Source organism: Mustela nivalis (genome assembly GCF_964662115.1).
Source record: "Mustela nivalis genome assembly, chromosome: 5".
NCBI classification, from domain to species: domain Eukaryota; kingdom Metazoa; phylum Chordata; class Mammalia; order Carnivora; family Mustelidae; genus Mustela; species Mustela nivalis.
The window spans coordinates 4,512,189-4,531,482 of NC_139024.1; the positions used below are offsets into that span (position 1 = coordinate 4,512,189).

The following is a 19,294-nucleotide window of genomic DNA, read 5'->3' on the forward strand; positions in this document are numbered from 1 at the left end:
GCGTGGGCCAAAGATGAAAGGGAGGTGGCAGCAAGTGACATGGGGAACTCAGCCATCATGACAGCATGATTCAAACGTATCTGAGGCTTGGACTTGACAAACAGTGGCATCATTAGTTCTTCCCAAAGCACAACTCCCAGAAACTCTGCAGGGATGGAGCTACCTGAAAGAGCCCAGAAGCCAGGGCAACCCGGCAGGTGGCACTGAGAACCACAGCTGCTCTTCAGAAGCAAAGGTGGGCAGTGGACAGAAAGCCAAGGCAGATCGCCAGAAGTCATCACAGCGAGCAAGGTGGATCTGATCTTTCGCTTCTATCTGTGACAGAAAGGCCTCTTCTTCAAGCTTTCTTGACCCCCTCTATCTTTCGTAGGCTGCAAAAGACCGAATGACCTCTCTTACTCCAAACTGCTATTTTAGGAAAAGTGGTCTACATAGTAAAAACCCAGTCAGGTCAGTGTCAGTGTGGGTCCTGGTACCATCTTGATCCATGGAAAACTACGTTTGGAAGGAGAGAGATTTCCAGTTACGGCTGTAGGTGGAAAATAACATTGTCAGCATGAAGGACGTGGCTAAATAGTGAAAGTGGGATAAAACACAATAGTCATATTCCTATAAAAAACCATTTTCATGTCATGAATGCCTAATTTTGTTCCTTTCCTATGCTCTTCTAAAATTAGTACTTGCTTAGTAATAGAAACATCAAGAAAGGACACAGGGGGTATTATAGTTCTAGCAATTAAAAGCTGGCCTCCTCATTGTCTGGGTTTGATTTCAGGTCTTAAAAGTTTATACTTTTTTCCAAATCTAAATGTCACCATAATGGCACAATTTAAACTTTAAGGAGATAAGATAAATAGATGAGAACTGAACACAGCATGCTTAATTTAAAACTAAAATGTTTTCTTTTTTTTTTTTCCTAAGAAAAGAACAAAATTAAACTTGCTCCATAATTTAAAATGCTCTATTTTATTTTTCATATTTTTAGTTTTTTTGTTGGGTGAGGAGTTTTTCACATACTAATGCCCATCACACGTATCTTTTAAAGCCTTTACCAAGGGGTGGTGCCAGGCCAACACCACCGTTTCACCAACCTTGTAGTTTCGAGTATTTTTCCAGAATGTTTATTTTTTCATTTGCCTTACTAAAAGTCATCCAGCATTATTCTTCCTATTCCTATAGGTTCTCAAAAGATTGCCACAATCTGATTCAATCGGTTTGATACTTCGCTATACAAAATGCTTAGAATTATTTGCAGATTTAAAAATTTCGTGTCTCCTTACATTTGAAAAATGGCAATTAAAACTTTTTTTTTTTAAAGCATTTCTGGCTAGGAGTTTTGAAGTGCTATAAAATTATGTCTGTCTGTTCATTACAGAATCTGTTTACTTACTTACTTACCTACTGTATTTATTTATTTAGGTTTCTTAACCTTTAAACCAACACCTGTTTGTGATAAAAATACAGTTCATTATTTTGAAATAATTTCAGCATATACTACTAAAGATCATTAAAATTCCTTTTTTAAAAAGATTTTATTTATTTATCTGACAGAGAGAGGGTATAAGCCAGGGGAGTGGCAGGCAAAGGGAGAAGCAGGCTTGCCACTGAGCAGGGAGCCCCTTGTGGGGCTCGATCCCTGGACCTTTGGATCATGACTTGAGTCAAAGGCAAACACTTCACTGATTGAGCTACCCATGTGCCCCAAGATTGTTAAAATTTTTAGGTAGACGTTACTTGGTTCTTCTCAAAATCTATAGAGTAAACTTATTCTAAAGCAGCCCCTATCCCTACATCTCCCTACCTTATACTGTTGGACTTTTTTTTCATCAATATTGATGACTTTCAGAAACTGTGTCCTTCTGTTTTTGTGTACTTTTGTCTATCTAGATCATCCGTCTCTGCTTCCCTACACCATGCACCCATTCGAACACAGACTTAGGGAAAGGTCCATTAAAGAGGATTAATGCCAGGCAAAAATAAATTAACAAATATTGCTAAGTGACTGGCTGAATAAAATACCTAGATTTAGCTGTCAAAGACATTCAGAACATTTGGTACAATTACACTATCTGACTAGCTCGCTCTATTACCTTATAATCTTTCCATGTAAATTCAGGCTAGGTGGGATTTTTGAGAGTCATAAACTGATCAATTCATTTTAGGGAACCAGAAATTAAGGCTAATAGATGGTCATCATGTCCAGAAGCTTCCTGATGGGACCAGAATAGAATCCAGTCACTTGATGTCGAGTCCAAAAATCTTTTTACTAAAAGAGTTAAGTTGCTAGTGAAGTCTTACCATTTTCTCAAAACAAAAAAACAAAAGAAAACAAAACAAAAACATGAGCTCTGTGCCTTTGCTTTTTCTTTGCTATAACTAAGGATACCTTTCACATTTAAAAACCATAGTTTTGAATGATTTCACTACCTGCCTTTTGAAGTACCTAAAGCAGTATCTCCCCAAACATGTCAACACCAATGGACTTACGTGTCCTAAGGAGAAATAGTATCTGGTGGCCAAACAGGATTCAGAAGCACTGAACATCAAAAAAATGGTAGCATGAAAAAGTCCTACAGTAAAGCTACATGTTTAAGGGGCACCTGGGTGTCTCAGTGGATTAGGAGTCAGACTCTTTTAACTCTTGACACAGGCTCAGGTCACACTCTCATGGGTGTTGAGCCACAGCCCTGCACCAGGCTCCGAGCTCAGTGGGGAGGCTTCTTGAGGAAAGGCTTTTCCTCCTCCCCTCACCCAACTCGCATGCGTGCTCGCTCTCTCTCCAATAAATAGATAAATCAGAAAAAAGATATATGTTTAAAAAGAGTTTGCTAGACCTATTTCATTTTTTTTTAAAAAAAGATTTTATTTATTTGACAGACAGAGATCACAAGTAGGCAGAGAGGCAGGCAGAGAGAGAGAGAGGGGGAAGCAGGCTCCCCGCGGAGCAGAGAGCCCGATGTGGGGCTCGATCCCAGGACCCCGGGATCATGACCTGAGCCAAAGGCAGAGGCTTTAACCCACTGAGCCACCCAGGCGCTCCCAGACCTATTTCATTCTCATACTCTTTTCTCAGAACCCATCAATGTCCAACCGAACAAATAAACCACAGAACACATTTTAGAAAGCAATGATCTAAGAATCGTTGTAAGTGCTTTAAAAATATATCACAAAGTATTATTCTTCAAAATTTTCCCTAAACGGTCTAATTTCTCGTCTTCCTATGTCATATAATATGTAACAAATTCCCCTATCCTCACCAATTAGCTTCTCACTTATCAAACTACGGCTAGACGTAGCGAATAGAGAGCGGAACCTGGCAGGAGACGGAGGAAGTAAAGGCTGAGGGCCTCTCTTTGCTCCGTTACTTAAAAAAAAAAAAAAAAAAAAAAAAAAAAGTGCTCTTTCCAATAGTACAAATTACAGTCAATTTATTTTTCTTCATTATTTTGATCCATGATGCTCATTTTTTCTTTCCAGTAAGGTGTTCTTAAACACCTGCTATTTTGGGGAACCCCTTACTTATAAAATGCCTCACTTACATATAGACTCTCTAATATTTTCATTTACTCAGACTCCTTTGTAAGTAAGTGGAAATAAATTAATGGATTTGAAGGAGACAGAATTTTGTTGCAAAGGAATTTCGGCCTTTGTGTAGTTGAGTGCGGAAACACAGATGCTATAAAGCATCTTTCCACTCCTTAGAGGCAGATATGTTTCCTTCTTTTCTGAATCCTAAAAATAGCCTTTAAAAGAAGTTCTTTCTGCTTTTAACAATTCTGATATGATAAATATCAACTGAGCCAGACGACTCACAGAGCCGGGAAGTCCAGGGGCACAACAGCCATGGGGCCATGACGTGGTCCCCGGAAGCTCTCGCCGCAGTTCCTTATGTTCCTGCTTCCTTCCTCTCACCACAGGCTGGGGCTTTACCCGTGACCTCTGCTTCAAGTTACCGAGGTTACTGGGCCTGTTTTTCCTGGGTGTGGGATGTGTTGATGGAAAAACAGAAAAGGAAAAGGAAACTGGCCTCTGGAAGACAACGCAGATCAATGGTGGTTTTTCAAATGAAATTTTTTGATAGCTTTGAGATTTTGTGAAAATTTGAATGGAAAAAACAAAAACAAAAAATGAAATCCTGGGGCTCCTGGGTGGCTCAGTGGGTTAAAGCCTCTGCCTTCGGCTCAGGTCATGATGTCAGGGTCCTGGGATCGAGCCCCACATTGGGCTCTCTGCTCAGTGGGGAGGCTGTTTCCTCCTCTCTCTGTGTGCTTCACTGCCTACTTGTGATCTCTGCCTGTCAAACAAACAAATAAAATCATTAAAAGAAAGAAAGAAAGAAAGAAAGAAAGAAAGAAAGAAAGAAAGAAAGAAAGAAAGAAAGAAAGAAAGAAAGAAAGAAAACTAAGTCCTAGCATTTAAAAGCATCTTTCATCTTATGTGAAATATTCTCATCAGAAACTCAGGCATCTTATCCAGGGCCTTTGATGCTGGCTGTTAAACCAGATGATCTGAATTATTAGCCAGGGGAAAAATGGCCTTCACTGGGAGGAAAATATGACTTGTAAACATCAGTCAAGTTGATAGGATTAAATTTTCACTTTACAAGTGCTCTTTGCATTTAGAAAAATACTCCGTATGACAGAGAGACCACGAGTGCACAAGCACACGACGGACCGAATCATGTCCCCCCAGAATTCCTAAGCTGGAGCCCAGAGCCCCGGTGTGTGTGGGCCTCTGAGAACTAATCAGTGTTACAGCCTGAGGGTGGGCCCCTCATGATGGGAATAATGGGGGGATCAAAAGGGGAAGAAAGAGAATGTTCTCTCTCTGCCAGGTAAGAGCATTTTGCAAGCCAGGAAGAGGCCTCCCACCAAGAACTGTGTCTTCCAGACACCTTGACCTTGGACTTCCAACATCTACGTGTGAGAAATACACTGTGGTTTGAGCCGCCAAGCCTGTTGCATGTTGTTACACACAGCCTACGCGGAGTAACACAGACAAGACAAAAAGACAGAAAAATGTTCTTGCCTGTCCTTTTAATGGCCTGTTCCTTATTTGTAAAAAGCCATAAAATTCTGCAGGAGTGATGCAAGTGTGGCATGCATGGATTTGCTGTTCTGTTCCAATTAGGTTTAAGTTTTTCCACTATGGGGAAATTTATAGTAGTAATAGGTCAAGGGTCTATTTGCTCCCATACTCCCAATCACAGTGAGCAACTGTAACTTAGTATCAAACTGAAACTCAAGGCCATTAAATATCATATTCTAGGGAAAACCACTGAAGACCATAAGAAATAAGGGCCAGATACCCAGAGCTGGAGACTACAATTCCACCTGATATCATGGAATTATATTTTTATGAATTATGAAAAAGGACTCTGTTAACTCTCAAGTTTTCGACTGTGAATCACGCACATTCTATACCGTGTGTGATAAATGTTTAAAAGTGAAAAATCCAAAAACATTTTGCCAAATAAATCTTGCAGTGTCCCAAAGCAAAGCATCAAAGGATATTCATTTATAAAATTGGGCGCCTGGGTGGCTCAGTGGGTTGGGCCGCTGCCTTCGGCTCAGGTCATGATCTCAGGGTCCTGGGATCGAGTCCCACATCGGGCTCTTTGCTCAGCAGGGAGCCTGCTTCCTCCTCTCTCTCTCTCTGCCTGCCTCTCTGCCTACTTGTGATCTCTATCTGTCAAATAAATAAAATCTTAAAAAAAAAAAAAAAGATTAAAAAAAAAATTATAGTTCAGTAGATAAATTATGAAGCTTTAAAGAACCTGCTGTTTCTTCTATTCGTCAACTTATAAGTTGATTCAACAGGTCTAAGCTTAATTTATGAAAAATCAAGTTATCTCAGGAATTTTTTTTCTTTTCTCTTCTACCGCATAAAATGTATGATGTAAAAGTATCATGCTATAAATTTGGGGTCCTAGCTATCTGGAATGCATAACTCAAAATACCATAATGCTTAGTTACCTATCTTTAAGAAAGTAATAGTGAAGCATTGAGACATTTGGGGGAAGGAGTTTAACTATCAGAAATAAGTGTCTTTTAACATAACTGCAGTACAATCCTATTTGAGATAAAATTGAATAAAAATAAAAATCAATAATACCCAAACCTTTCTGTTTAGTCTTTCTTCCTTTCATGAGAGAAGAAAATTCTTTCACTAGATTAGATAAATTTGGAGGATATTGTAAGAATTGGGCAAAAAATAGTAGAAAGCCACAGGTCCACGTTCAAACAAGTATTCGTGGAAGTCAGGTGCATGGCTAACCCAATGAAAACATTATTCTATGAAAACTGTCCTTGCTCAAAATCAAAGGGATTTTTCTACAGAAGTGGTTTCCAGGGACTTGATGGAGCTCTGGTCAACCATCACCCCTGGTGGTAGTGCATCCCTACGGGGCTCTGCCCACACACATGCCTGTGTCGGTACCCTGGAGAGACAAAGTATATTATGAAAAAACAACCAAGGGAAGTCCTTTTTTTTTGAGAGCAAGAATGCATGCGCGTATGGTGGGGGAAGGGGAGAGCGAGAGCGAGAAGGGGAGAGCGAGAGCGAGAATCCTAACCACGCTCCATCCCAGCGCAGAGCCCCATGTGGGGCTCAATCTCACAACCCTGAGATCGTGGACATCATGACCCGAGCCGACATCAAGAGTCAGATGTTTGACTGAGCCACCCAAGCGCCCCTGAAAATCTTTGTATGCTGTTTTAATCTAATCTGGTTTCTTTGCTGAAGCTGAAATTCTGAGTTACCACTAACCTTATTTTTTCCACAGAAATCCATATAACTCCAAGGCAGTCTGTATTTTAATAAACCTCCATTTAGTAGCTAATGAATACACCTATCTGGAAATTCTGCTTATTCTTCCACACTTAGTCACAGTAAACTTGACTGCACAGGAAAAATGGCCGTGGGACAGCAGCTTCTTTGATCTCCGTGCCATGCTCTATGCTGTGTTGTTGCTACTGTCGTCATTTTTAGAAATAAGGACGGACACTACTGTGGGCAGTTATCCCATGAGTTTAAAAAGAACTTCTTAAAAGACTTTTTAAAATGCATGTGTAATATGCACATATATATTAACATAGATATTAGATATCATGACATAAAATTATGTTTTTGTCCCGAAAGGGTCCTCTGGTCCTCTTGCTAGGTATGCCGAGACAGCAAGGCCCCCGCGTACTTTCTATGCAGGCCACGTGTCAGCTTGCTTAGGCAACTGGTAACCTTAAGAGGTAAGGTGATGTGCCCCTTAAACCAAAAGGAGGCCTGCTCACTACTCGTTACGGAAGCAAGCAGTGGATTGCCTCAGCTCAGAACCCTTAGCTACAGTGCAAATCCCCTTCACCCCCAGTCACGTCCCTGCCAGGGGACCCAGGGGGGCGAGACCTTGACACAAACCTATGGCGCTCACTCCAACTCTGCGCTGCAAGTTAATACAGGGCGTCACCCTTGGACAGAAAAGCTCACGTCTTCTGCTGATTTACTGGTTTGCAAGTAGTGTAAAATCAAGTCCCAATCCGACAATACTATATATGCAAACATTCACAGCTATGACTCAAGAACATAAATAACCGATGTTGTACGTCTCCAAGAACAATCGTGATGAACACTTTGCTGAAGCATTGCTCCATGAAAAAATACCAGAACAATGACTTCTGTTGTCTTCATCCCTGGACTGTTTAACTGGTTTTTAATCGAATTTCGGCGAGTTGCCATCAGTTTCATGATATGGAAACCTGCCTTTTCAAATCCCACTGTAACATTCAAACAAAAGAAATTCCAAATCTTTTTTTTTCCCCCTTGTGATGATAATTAACCAGGAAAAAAATATTCCCAATTATTCTGGCAAGTAGGAAACCAGAAGAAAAGGGGTTTCAAACATCAAAGGAGGCTCTCAAAATTCTCTTTCATAAGAAGAAAGCCCCACTCTCAGTACCTTATCTTGAAAGCCACACTGGTTAGAGAGGGCCCTTTAAAGGATTACCTTAACATGCAAGGAATCGGCCCCTCTGTGATGTGTTCTGAAATTTATACTAAAACATAGCTTCACGACTGATATGGTTGGGGGATACAAAGTGGGTCAGAAAGCAGGAGGAAGGGCTTAAGTTCCAAAAAGGGGCCAGAGTTCAGATAAGCCATTTGTGGAAAAACACAAAAAACAAAACAACAAAAAATCCCAAGCAAACAGGGATATGACAGTTGGTTGTCAACTCGTAAGATGCCACCTAATGCTTTTACTCCATAAGGTAGCCATGCAAGGCATGATAAGAAAACTACAAGTCTCAAGGCATTTTTAAAAACATAAATCTCTTTTCTTTGCCAATATGTGGAAAAGGATATTCTTCAGCTAAAAACTGCCCCAATTTCCCAGTTTTCTAAATATACTTTCCTAAACAGTATCTTTTTATAGGTATGGTTGTTTTTATTTTTATTTTTATTTTTCTAATAATAAAATGAGTGCACAATCATGCCATCACCATCACCCACTGCTACCAACATAGACTTTGGTGTGTATTTTCCAACTCTTTCTCTGCATGCATTTTGGTATTTTTTTAAAATGACACATCGCATTCACTGTCCTGAAACAGGCTTCCTTTTTCACTTACTAACATAGGACTGGATGTCGGTAAACACAGTTTTCCCATTTTCAAACATCTAGGTAGTATTTTACGGTGTGACTTTCAGAATTTATTTAACCCTTCCCCTACTGACACATGTTGACATTTCCTCCCCTAATTTTCACTGTTTCAAAAATGAAATAATACATTTAAATTTCAAATTCTTTATCACAACCTCTGGGTTCCATGCAATCTGGAGTCTGCCTTCCCTGGAACCCCGTATGCCAACCTGTCCCACTGGTCTGCCTTCCCTTCTTGCCGTATGCCAAGGCCGTGCCTCTGCGTGGAGGACCTGTCCTGAGACCTTGGTGTGTTGGTTCTTCCTGCTTCCTTAGCTCTCAGATCAAGGCCAGTCCCTCCGGGAAATCTTCCTACAACTCCCGACCTGAGCAGTCTCATCTCTCCTCAGGCAGTAGCTATCACCCCTTTTTAGTGTCCTTCCTTCACACGACTCATCAGTCCCCGACATCATCTGGCTCACATATTTGTTTGCAGGTTTATTGGCTCGCCTTGCTCAAAACTCTTTTCTCTGTTGTTCTCCAACGTGTCCTTTATGAGAAAAGTGCCTGGCACCTAGGGGGCTCTCAGGAAATGTCTGCAGAAAAAATGGATGGTGGGCATATCCTTCACTGTGTCTGTGACCTAGAGGTAAAACGGTCGCCCAACCACGTGTACACCGGAAAACTCATGGACACGTTCCAAGTGCAGTCCCCGAGACAGCTGAGGTGGCCACTTGCACTCCCTCCAGTGTTTTCCTCCAGTATTAGAGAGGGAGCTTTTCTCCTAAATGCAGTTTCTAACGGCAACCTCACAAATTAATAATGATAATCATAATAATTTTTGTAAATACTATCCTGACTTTGAGAATCTTTTCACATGTCTACTGCATTTGTGTTTCATGTACAAATACATCATTGCTGAAAATATTTCTTTCCTTCTCCTCCTTTGGTCACTAAGAAAATAACATTTTTATTTTCTTCTTTACCCTTTTTTTCTTTTTTTAAGATTTTATTTATTTATTTGACAGAGAGAGAGAGAGAGAGCGAGTGCACAAGCAGGGGGAGCAGCAGGCAGAAGGAGAAGCAAGCTCCCCACCAAGCAGAGAGCACAATGTGGGGCTCTGTTCCAGGACCCAAAGGCAGATGCTCAACGGACTGAGCCACCAGGCATCCCTGTTTTCTTTCATCATACAAGATCAGTGGGGTGGGGGGAGGACAGACTGTTGCTCCCATTATTGTTATTGTTTGGTTGGTTGGTTGGTTAATACAGATCTTAAATCTATCTGGAGTTATTTTTGTATATGGTATGATAAAGACGACTTGAAAAATGTACAGGTCTTTTTATTCTTATTAGAAAGTGGTCTGGGTAGGCATTTCAGAAATTTTCAAAAAAAAGCATGCAAAGAACATAAAAATCACCCAGACAGAATCATCATTACATATGTGATTTCTTTCAAGTGTTTTTTCCTATAACCATTTTCCATAGAAACATTATTTACTCATATAGTGTATGTACTTTGGTATGCTGCTTCATTTTTTTAAATCATGCTATAATGATATATTATGCTATCATTTTAATGATAGCATAATATTTTAATGTATAGGTATATTGTAACTTTGTGTTTTAATAGTTCCTATTGTTCGGTAAGTTAATTCCCACTTCTAATATTAAAGAAAATAATAATAACCCATCAATGATAATCCTCACTCACAAAATCTCCAGGACTACCTCTGATTACATTCCCAGAAGAGATTCCTGAATGTGGACTCGCTGATAAAAGGAGCATGAATTATTTTATGGCTCTTTTTGGAGCTTTCAAGACAGGTAGTACTAGGTTATCCATTTATCCACAAGGTACCAGGCAGGCTCTTTCCAGGAGAAAATTTAAAAAGCCAGACTAAATATTAGTGTGAGAGTGCACTACATAGGGGAGCCTGGATGGCTCAGTCAGTGAAGCATCTGCCTTCGGCTCAGGTCATGGACCCAGGGTCTTGGGATCGAGCCCCGCATCGGGACCCCTGCTTAGCGGGGAGCCTGCTTCTGCCTCTCCCTCTGCCGTTCCTCCTACTTGTGCTCACTTGCTCACTCTGTCAAATAAATAAATAAAATCTTTAAAAAAAAAAAAAGAGTGGACTACATATAAAAAGTTGGTCATAAAAGCGTTGGAAGGAAAGCCAGGAAAAAGTGTAGGGAGAGACTGGATTAACCCGTAACTGTAGGAAACAGCTACGGCCTCAGGATTAGGGAAACTCAAGGGAAGCTGCCGTTTTGTCAGCATTCATGGACGGCCCGAGAACGCGCTGCGGCACTGCTGTCCCCCAGACCGGTGAGAAGACACCAACGATCCGCCATCCAGCCGCGGAGGACTGGAGAGGAAAAGGACCACAGACACTTCCAGAAGCAGGAGGCAGTTGCAAGAGAGACACACGGTGAGATGAGGAGAGACAACATTCGTTTCAATCGGCTGTAAGAAGCGAACAGGATCTAGCTGCAAGGGAATCTGGGAGCGGTGCTTTGCCACCACCCACTGCGAGTGTGACAGAGCACAAAGGGGACAGGTGTACGCGGGGCCACAGCTAGGGCATCCGGGCGCGCCCGAGAGCAGACAGAGCATGTCTGGGTACATACTCAGGTAAGTGTATGAGGGGCAAACTGGACTTCGCAGGTTCTAAAATACTTCTCCAGAGCACTTGGGAGAGTTAAGGATGTCACCGTGCCTCCACGACACACTGCTTTTGACAGCTGTGGAGCTTGTCAGGGCTGCTGCGAGCCACATGCATATTGAGTGTGATCAGGACTAACAACTACAGTTAGTCCCTAAAACACAAATACTTTCGGAAACATTAAAGGTCAAAGAGTTACTTTGTTTCACATTTTTTTCCTCTGGAGGACTGTCATAACAGTAGAACAAAATCTCACATTTCCGTGCAGTGGCAGGAAAGCGTAAACAAATGTAAGCTGACTTCTACCCCAAATTATACAAGATCTTAAAAACAGAAAGTCAAAAGAGAAGCAAAATGATTTCCTCTTAGCATAACCAGCAGCTGGAAGCTTAGCGCCCACCCTTCACTTTTCAACGCTCGCCTAATACTTTCTCCAATTGAAAAACACAGCGTGTGTTGCCAACAACCAAGCGATTTTTCTCAGTGATACTGGGAGCCAATCCTGTTCCTCATTCAGGCTACTTATAACGTGAGCCTAGATCCAACAGATTTCTGCACAATTACTTCACCACTAAAAACGAAAACGTCAGTGTGGGTTTCTCCTTTAGCAGCTGGGACAGTGCTGCACGGACACCAGGAACGGGCACAACTACTTATCCACCCCTCACCCCCCCACACACACATATTTTACAGGATTTATTCCATTTCTTTGATTTTCACAGAAGCTTTAACCTTCACTGGAGTAAGCTTTCTGATTGCAAAGGTAACTTATAATCAGCCAAATCAACCTGTAACAGGTTTATATTCTAGTGTAGCTTCAAAAACTAATTTTTGGACATATACAAAATAGAAAAAGATCACTTTTTAGATTTAGTTTTTGTGTTGGTATCTTTATATTTAATGGGCAAATCCCATTTAAATATATGATCAAGGAAACACACTAGAAAGACAGTTTTAGAATGTAAAAAGCTGTAGGTGTTCTCTCTAGAATAGGAGATTCTAAAAGACATAGGAAATATGTTCTGCTTGAGTAATTTTCTGGATGGTTAAAAGCTCTAAGTACCATCATTTTAGTTTAAACATCAGGTGTGACTCTTATACTCCCCAGTACCTTCTTAAAATATTTGGATCATTAGCCAACTGACGTGGGCAATATAATTATACACATTCTACAAAAATATTAACCATTTGTATAGTTTTGCATCTAATAAAATCAATGAAGGTTCTTATTTATTCACAGAGAAAAAGAGTAAATATATGTGTTTCAAATTAAAATGGGCAGCCTAGTAATACAGCTGAGTATGTAATACATACAGCCGAGTATGTAATCTCCCTGTATTTCAAATGTTTCCCACCTCCAGTGCTCCAGGATGGAGATCACCTACAGACATCACCATTCTGGAACTGAGAAACCTGCAACAGGAAAGTTGATGATATTTAAGCAAACTTCCCTTCTCTTCCATAGCAGCTGGGAAGTAATCTCTCTGTTCCTAGAACGCCTGTCTGTATTTTGAATAGAAGTCTCAGAGGGCGGGAAGACCTTGAGACACTGAGTTAACTGACCTCAGAGATGCCCTATTCCAGGTCCCATCAACACGTGAGAAAACACATGCATACCGTTATTTAGGTCAGTTGGTGTGGGGACTTCAAAGGGAGACTTCCTCATCACGTAGCCTCCATCTTGACATGCATAATGATTCAACACAGCCAAGGCCTCTCTCTTTCTCATCAAATGACCACCTACTCTTTCGGGATTGTAATACTTAAAATAGATACAAATATGCATCTATTAAGAAGGCTTTCCCTCCCCCTATACATAGTTTAACAGCAAATTTCAGTAACATTGGAATATTTTGTCTCCTTTCTGATGTGAAATTCAGCTCTTGACTGAATCTCTTGTTCTCATGCTTGTTTTTTTGTTGTTTTTGTTTTTGTTTGTGTTTCTGCTGTTCAGAATGATCTTTCATGACAAGGTAAATTCAAATGACATGATGTCTAGATGCTGCCTCTCGCAGTGAAGCAGCTTGTTGACCTTTTCAGATTCGGGTTCTTGTCATTTTAATATAAAAAGATCGAAAACTGGGATAGTTTTTCATTTTGTTTTGTTTTGTTTTTAATATTTTATTTATATATTTATTTATTTATTTATTTATTTGACAGAGAGATCACAGGTAGGCAGAGAGGCAGGCAGAGAGAGAGGGGGAAGCAGGCTCCCCGCTGAGCAGGGAGCCCAATTCGGGACTTATCCCAGGACGCTGGGACCGTGACCTGAGCCAAAAGCAGAGGCTTAACCCTCTGGGCCACCCAGGTGCCCCGAAAAGTCGGATAGTTTTTAAACATAAATATAAATCAAAAGTGAATGGTAAGAACCTGGGATTAAGAAATCAGGCATTTTAAAAATACCCATCTTTCTTTCATTATTTTGTTGGCTTGGGGTCTAGAAGACAAGTTCAGTTATGTAAACCACATTTCACTACAAGACAAAGTGCTGAAAGGTGCAACTTAGTAATTACCCATAAGGATAACATAACAGTTACCGTAAAAATTTTTTGAGGGTGGGGAAAAGCAAGTGGATTAGATTTCTTGCAGAAATAAGAATATAAAAGGGAGAGCTAGTGTCAAAGCCAAAGTAGAATGTGCTTTTACTCATTCTATACAACATTTCTCTCTCCAACCCACCAAAAGCAGTATAAATGAATATAATTAGAGCAACTAATTGAGTTATCAGCATCTCTAGAATAGATGTTACATGTGTCGGCATACTAATGGCAGCTGTTTGGAATATTAGTTGTTCACAAAGAGTCCTACAGGACTGCTTGTCTCTGGAAAAATCATTTAGTGAAGGATACTGAAACCAACAGCCTGGCTCCTGGGGGTCATTGAGCAAATGCTTCTGAGCACGAAACGCGGCCACTCTGACCTTACGAGCCTAATGGGCGCTCTTCGTACACGCGCTTCTCCTCCAGATCGCTCCTGCCCTTGGCCCCGCAGCCATGACCAGTTATCAGACATCCTGACCCGAGCCATTACCAGACCAACGCAGACGGCCACACAGGGAAGGGGAGTCATTTCATGCTCAGGGCGAGATAATCACTTGGTGCGCTTTCAACCCATTTGTTCAACATTTGCTCCTGGGAGAGACAGAGCGCTTCCTGGGGACAGCTGAGAGAAGAAGGGACACTGTAAAGTGTTCCTGTGTGATTTCCTGCAGCTCAGCTCTGGGCCTGAGCCCAAGTGCTTATTCAACAAACCCATACCCTGCAGGTAATGGGCACCAGCCTCATTAGGAAGCAGTGCGGTGACCAGGTGCTGTTAATCACGCGTGTCCCTTGGTGACGTTGAGCCCATTTCGGGCAGCTTTGTGAATTCTGACGGCCAGCACATCCGGACTCCCCATGAAAGAGCTGCTGAAGCTCAAAGCTGGCCTCGGAATGGAGGGATCTGGACACTGGCTCTCTCCCCGACGCGTGGGACGACCCTTGATACAAGTTTAAGCCTCTCTGACCTCACTGTCCTCATTCACGAAAATGAGAGCGCACTATTTCTTATGTCACAGGTTGCTGTGCAGACCAGGTCAAAGCACCGGGCCCAAGGGCCCCCTGGGACGCAGTAAGCACTCAACTGAACTCAGTTACTCCTTCTGGGACCGCCCCTCCCACCCTGGTCCTGGGCACACCATCTGCTGTGGCTTCCCCCCTTTGATGCTCTGCCCATCACTATTTCCAGTGCTGCCCCCAGGGGAGGTGACTGAGCCTCAGGGTGCCCTTAGAACTGGTTCACTTTCCCTTCTTAAAAGCCGTCCCTCCTCCCTCCCTCCCTCACTGCAGCTCCCCGGGCTCTTGACACCCCCCATGTCTAAAGAAGGGAGCCTGCAGGTGTGCAGACATGAGTAGGGTGTGATGGATGCTGCGGACTGTTTTGTTCCAGCACGTTCCTGATGGGGGCCTTAGCGCAGTGCCCATAAAGCCCTCCAAGGATGCCTGTGCTGTCAGATTACCCCCCCAGCCCCCCACTGCCTGGGGAGATGCCAGGACAGACTGCAGTCTTTGGGCTGCCCTCGTGAAGGACAAGCTGGCTTTGTTCATTTGTTTTCCTCCGTTCTGTCCTTCAGTTTACTGACCTCGCACAGCAATGAGAAGAAACTAGGATGACAGATTTCACATCTTGTGCAGCCAGTGAAAATCTTTGGCTAAAGATTTGGCTGCAGTGAGTGCCAAGTGGTTGTGACTCTGCGAGTGGTTCATTATTTCTTAATTTCCTATTTGCATGCAAGCCTCTAGGCCAGAGACATCCGTAAACATGGAGCAATTTGTCCCTGTAGACTCTGGGACACTCACTCTTTGAGTGTCTACTGTGTTCCATCCATTGGGCTGAGTTTATGCACATATGTTACACATTTAATCCTCACCACTCAGTAAAATATCATTATCCTGGTTTATAAGACGAAAAATCACATTCGAAAACGGTTTTGAAAGGAGAATTTGAAATCTGGTCCGGCTGACACTAAAGCTCATGATTTTTCTTTCATCACGCTGAAAGAATAAATTAGAAAGAAGCAAGAAATCCAAGCGGCACAAATACTATGTTAAACCAAAGAGTCCCTCAGTATGCTAATTTTGTTTATCTGGCTGCTAACTAGTCCAAGAGTAGGGAATTATCCTTTTGTAAATCATACATGTTTTTTAAATATTTATTTATTTATTTATTTGACAGACAGAGATCACAAGTAGGCAGAGAGGCAGGCAGAGAGAGAGGAGGAAGCAGGCTCCCCGCTGAGCAGAGAGCCCGATGTGGGGCTCGATCCCAGGACCCTGGGATCATGACCGAGCTGAAGGCAGAGGCTTAACCCACTGAGCCACCCAAGCGCCCCGTAAATCATACACTTTTATCAGAAGTTTGGGGGCTTTTTGCTTTTGTTTTTTTCCTACCCCAGGTCAATTTCCTTATCTATCGTAGACATAATTTATAGATCCTGAGAGACTAATATAGTCAGGAAAAAGTATATTTACCCAGTGGCAGCTAATGAGACTTGAAAAACAGTATATTTTGAAATAACACTGCAACATTTTTGAAATCACAGTATATTCTGAAAAAAATAATGGTTCAAACAGTTAAACCACGTATAAGCAGAATAGCTACTTTCATTGAACTTTTATTTATAATTTCACTACAAGATTGGTTTTCTTTAGAGAAAACCCTGGCTGGGTAACCAAAAGTGAATGAAGCCACTGGAAAAGTTTACAGCTTATTGGCTAACGAGCAGCCAGCATTTCTGTGTGTTGGCTGATAACAAACCGTGGTTCTCAGACAATGCATTTCCTAGTTGTGTGTTGATAAATAGTGCTTTTTGAACTTTTGTTATTTGATATCACTGACCCCCTCTTAAACACTGACAAGAATCTCCATTACTTTTTTTTTCCCCTAATATTGGCAACTGGTTTTTGTTTGTTTGGTTTTGTTTTAACTTGAGAATTTAGAAGCCAAAATGTGTAGTAGTTTTACTCCAGTGAATTAAGAATCCTTGTTGGGATTTGAAAAAAGGAGGAGGAGATTAGGAGAAATTGAAACCAGACTCTCCAGGCAAAGCTCCCTTTGTAGGAAGTACTTAAGAGAGTTTTGACACTTTTTAATACATCCTTTGCTCCTGGTGACAAAGGAGAAAGACTGTCTAGAGAAAATTATGACACAGCTGCGGTCACAGACCTTCAAGGACGAGCAGAGGTGAACCGGGAACGGAAGGATGGTAGTTGCTGAAGCAACAGAGAGTTCGAAAAAGCCATCTGGGCTAGTTTAGGGCTGCAATGGGGGTGTCCAGACGTAAGAAGGCCACGTAGCAACTTCTGACCGGCTCTGCCCATTTCTCTGTGTAACCAGGGCGCACCAAAAAGCCTTGGCATGGTTTAACATGCACGTTCCATACACTACACAGAATTATTTGTTTTATTCTCTAGGGTGTATTTGTATCAGTGTAAAGAATACAAGTTCCCTGGCCCAGCAATGTCCCAGAATGACCTGTTGCAAATGTTTTATCCTCTGGTGTCGGCACACACATTTCTCCTAAAGGAGCTAAAATGCAAGAAATGGAGTACTGAATACATACAAAATGGTTTTAAAAAATATTTAGTTTAAGAATTGAAAATCAAGTATGTTATAGGTCTTCTACAGACACACACACACTCCACATACAGAGATACAGCATATACACATGTAACTATAATTTTGTTAATGATTTTGAGTGGACATGGACTTGAATTTCATATCTGGTCTCTAACTCCAAGGTGGGAGTCCCCACTCTGTTCCCTGTGTGTCTGGAAATGTGTGCCTCCCCTTCAGAGCTCTTACGAACTAGCATTCTCCCTGCAAAGGGTCGCTGCGGCCCCAGCCCCACCCCCGAGTAGCCACAGCCTCCTCCTCTGGTCTCCATTATGCTACTTAGCACATCCACACTGTTTTGGTACTTGGTTGGCTAGATTCTGTTTCACCTACTCTTCTCTTCTTAACATAGCAGTTCCACGTGAACGGAAGGTGCTCTTGAATGAGGCCATGACCACAAAAACTTACCTATTTGAAAAAAAATAGATAAAATTCTTGGGTTGACAAAGGATTTTTTTTCCCCTAATTACTCTGCCTACCCTAAAATATGCTGAACTTAACCATAAAAGAAGTTGGAACTGTTAAACACAACCTACTTACAAGGAAGAAAGGAAGAAAACCAGAGTGACAAGTTGCCTGATGTCACCCATTTGACATCGGCGGACACGGGTCCGGACATCCCGGGAGACGCAGACTGACTGCCGTCCCCCCTGCCACACGCACGCCCCCGTGCTCTCCGAAAAGCGGCACAGTGTCTTCTGGCCCTGCATTTTGATCACTCTTCCTATGGAGGACTCCACTCTCCTTGTCACATGGCTTAGACTAATTCACCCCCTGAGTCAAAGGGAGCCTGGGACTAAGGACCCTGCCCACTAAAGGCACTTGGCAGAGGAGAGTTACTACACCAGAGAATCTGAGCTTCACTTGAACAGTGCGAACGTGAAATGCTTGCACACCTAAGACCAGCGATGTAGTGCAGAAGCAGAGACATGGACAGAGAGAGAGCAAGAGAGACGGAGACCGCGCACGTGCACGCAACAGGGGAAGACCATGAGGTCAGAGAGGAAGAAGGAGGCAGGACAAGAAGGTGAAGTCCAGGCATGGAAGAGCGGACAGCGAAACCCAAGTCATGAGCTTGATGAAGAACCCGCTTCTGGAGGGAGCCACGAAAGACCAGCTAGTCCTAGATAGTGAACAATGACGTTGCAGCCATACACAGATCCTAGCAGCAAGCGAGCAGGGGGAGCGGGGTTCCCTGGGCTTCCTCATCTCCCTGAGCATCTGTACGGTGAACCACCTCCCCTCCACAGCAAGGAAGCACATTTCTGCTTCTTGTAATTGGGTTTAACTGACACTTAAATCCAAGTCTGTATCATAGTAGGCTACTTGGGCTTTTCCTGAATTTGTGACAAACACAGAAGATATGTCTAAGTTCTGGATAATTAGGGATGATTGGGTGGTCACTACAGGTCCCAGGCCAGAGCAAAGCCATGGCTTCCTGGTTTCTAGCCCAGGAAGTGGATATTCTTTGCTCCCCACTTGAGGGTCCCGATGGGGGCCACACCACTGCCAGTGTCTACTTCTTCGGCCTCTCCAGGTACAAGCTGAAATTCTCTCTGCCGCCTGCTGCAACCCTCAAGACAGAGGATCCATTTGGTTCAGTCAGTCTCGCTGGCCAGAGCTCTTGCACTGGCGCACGTTAGAGGCTCCCTGATCAAGTGTTTGGAGACAAGGAGAGTGACATAGCAAATTTCTTATCACAACTCATCAGAGAGGGAGCCACCAGCATGAGGACAGTCATGCTCAGACACCTCAAAAGCATGTAAATTAGAATATTAACACGAGTAAACTAGACAGAGGTGTTGGGGGGTTGAGGAGGTGAAGAGTTCATCAACCAGAGGTTCCCTA

General features: G+C 42.4%; 1 protein-coding gene across 1 annotated transcript in view; it reads right to left on the bottom strand.

The window, feature by feature from the left end:
• Window positions 1-297: 297 nt before the first annotated feature.
• Window positions 298-19,294, bottom strand: part of LOC309864873 (E3 ubiquitin-protein ligase parkin-like) — a 354,762-nt gene continuing 335,765 nt past the window's right edge. The window contains exon 3 of the mRNA XM_082730764.1: window positions 298-371. Coding sequence (XP_082586890.1) covers window positions 312-371 — 60 coding nt within the window. The 3' untranslated portion in view covers window positions 298-311. The remainder of the gene's footprint in view (window positions 372-19,294) is intronic.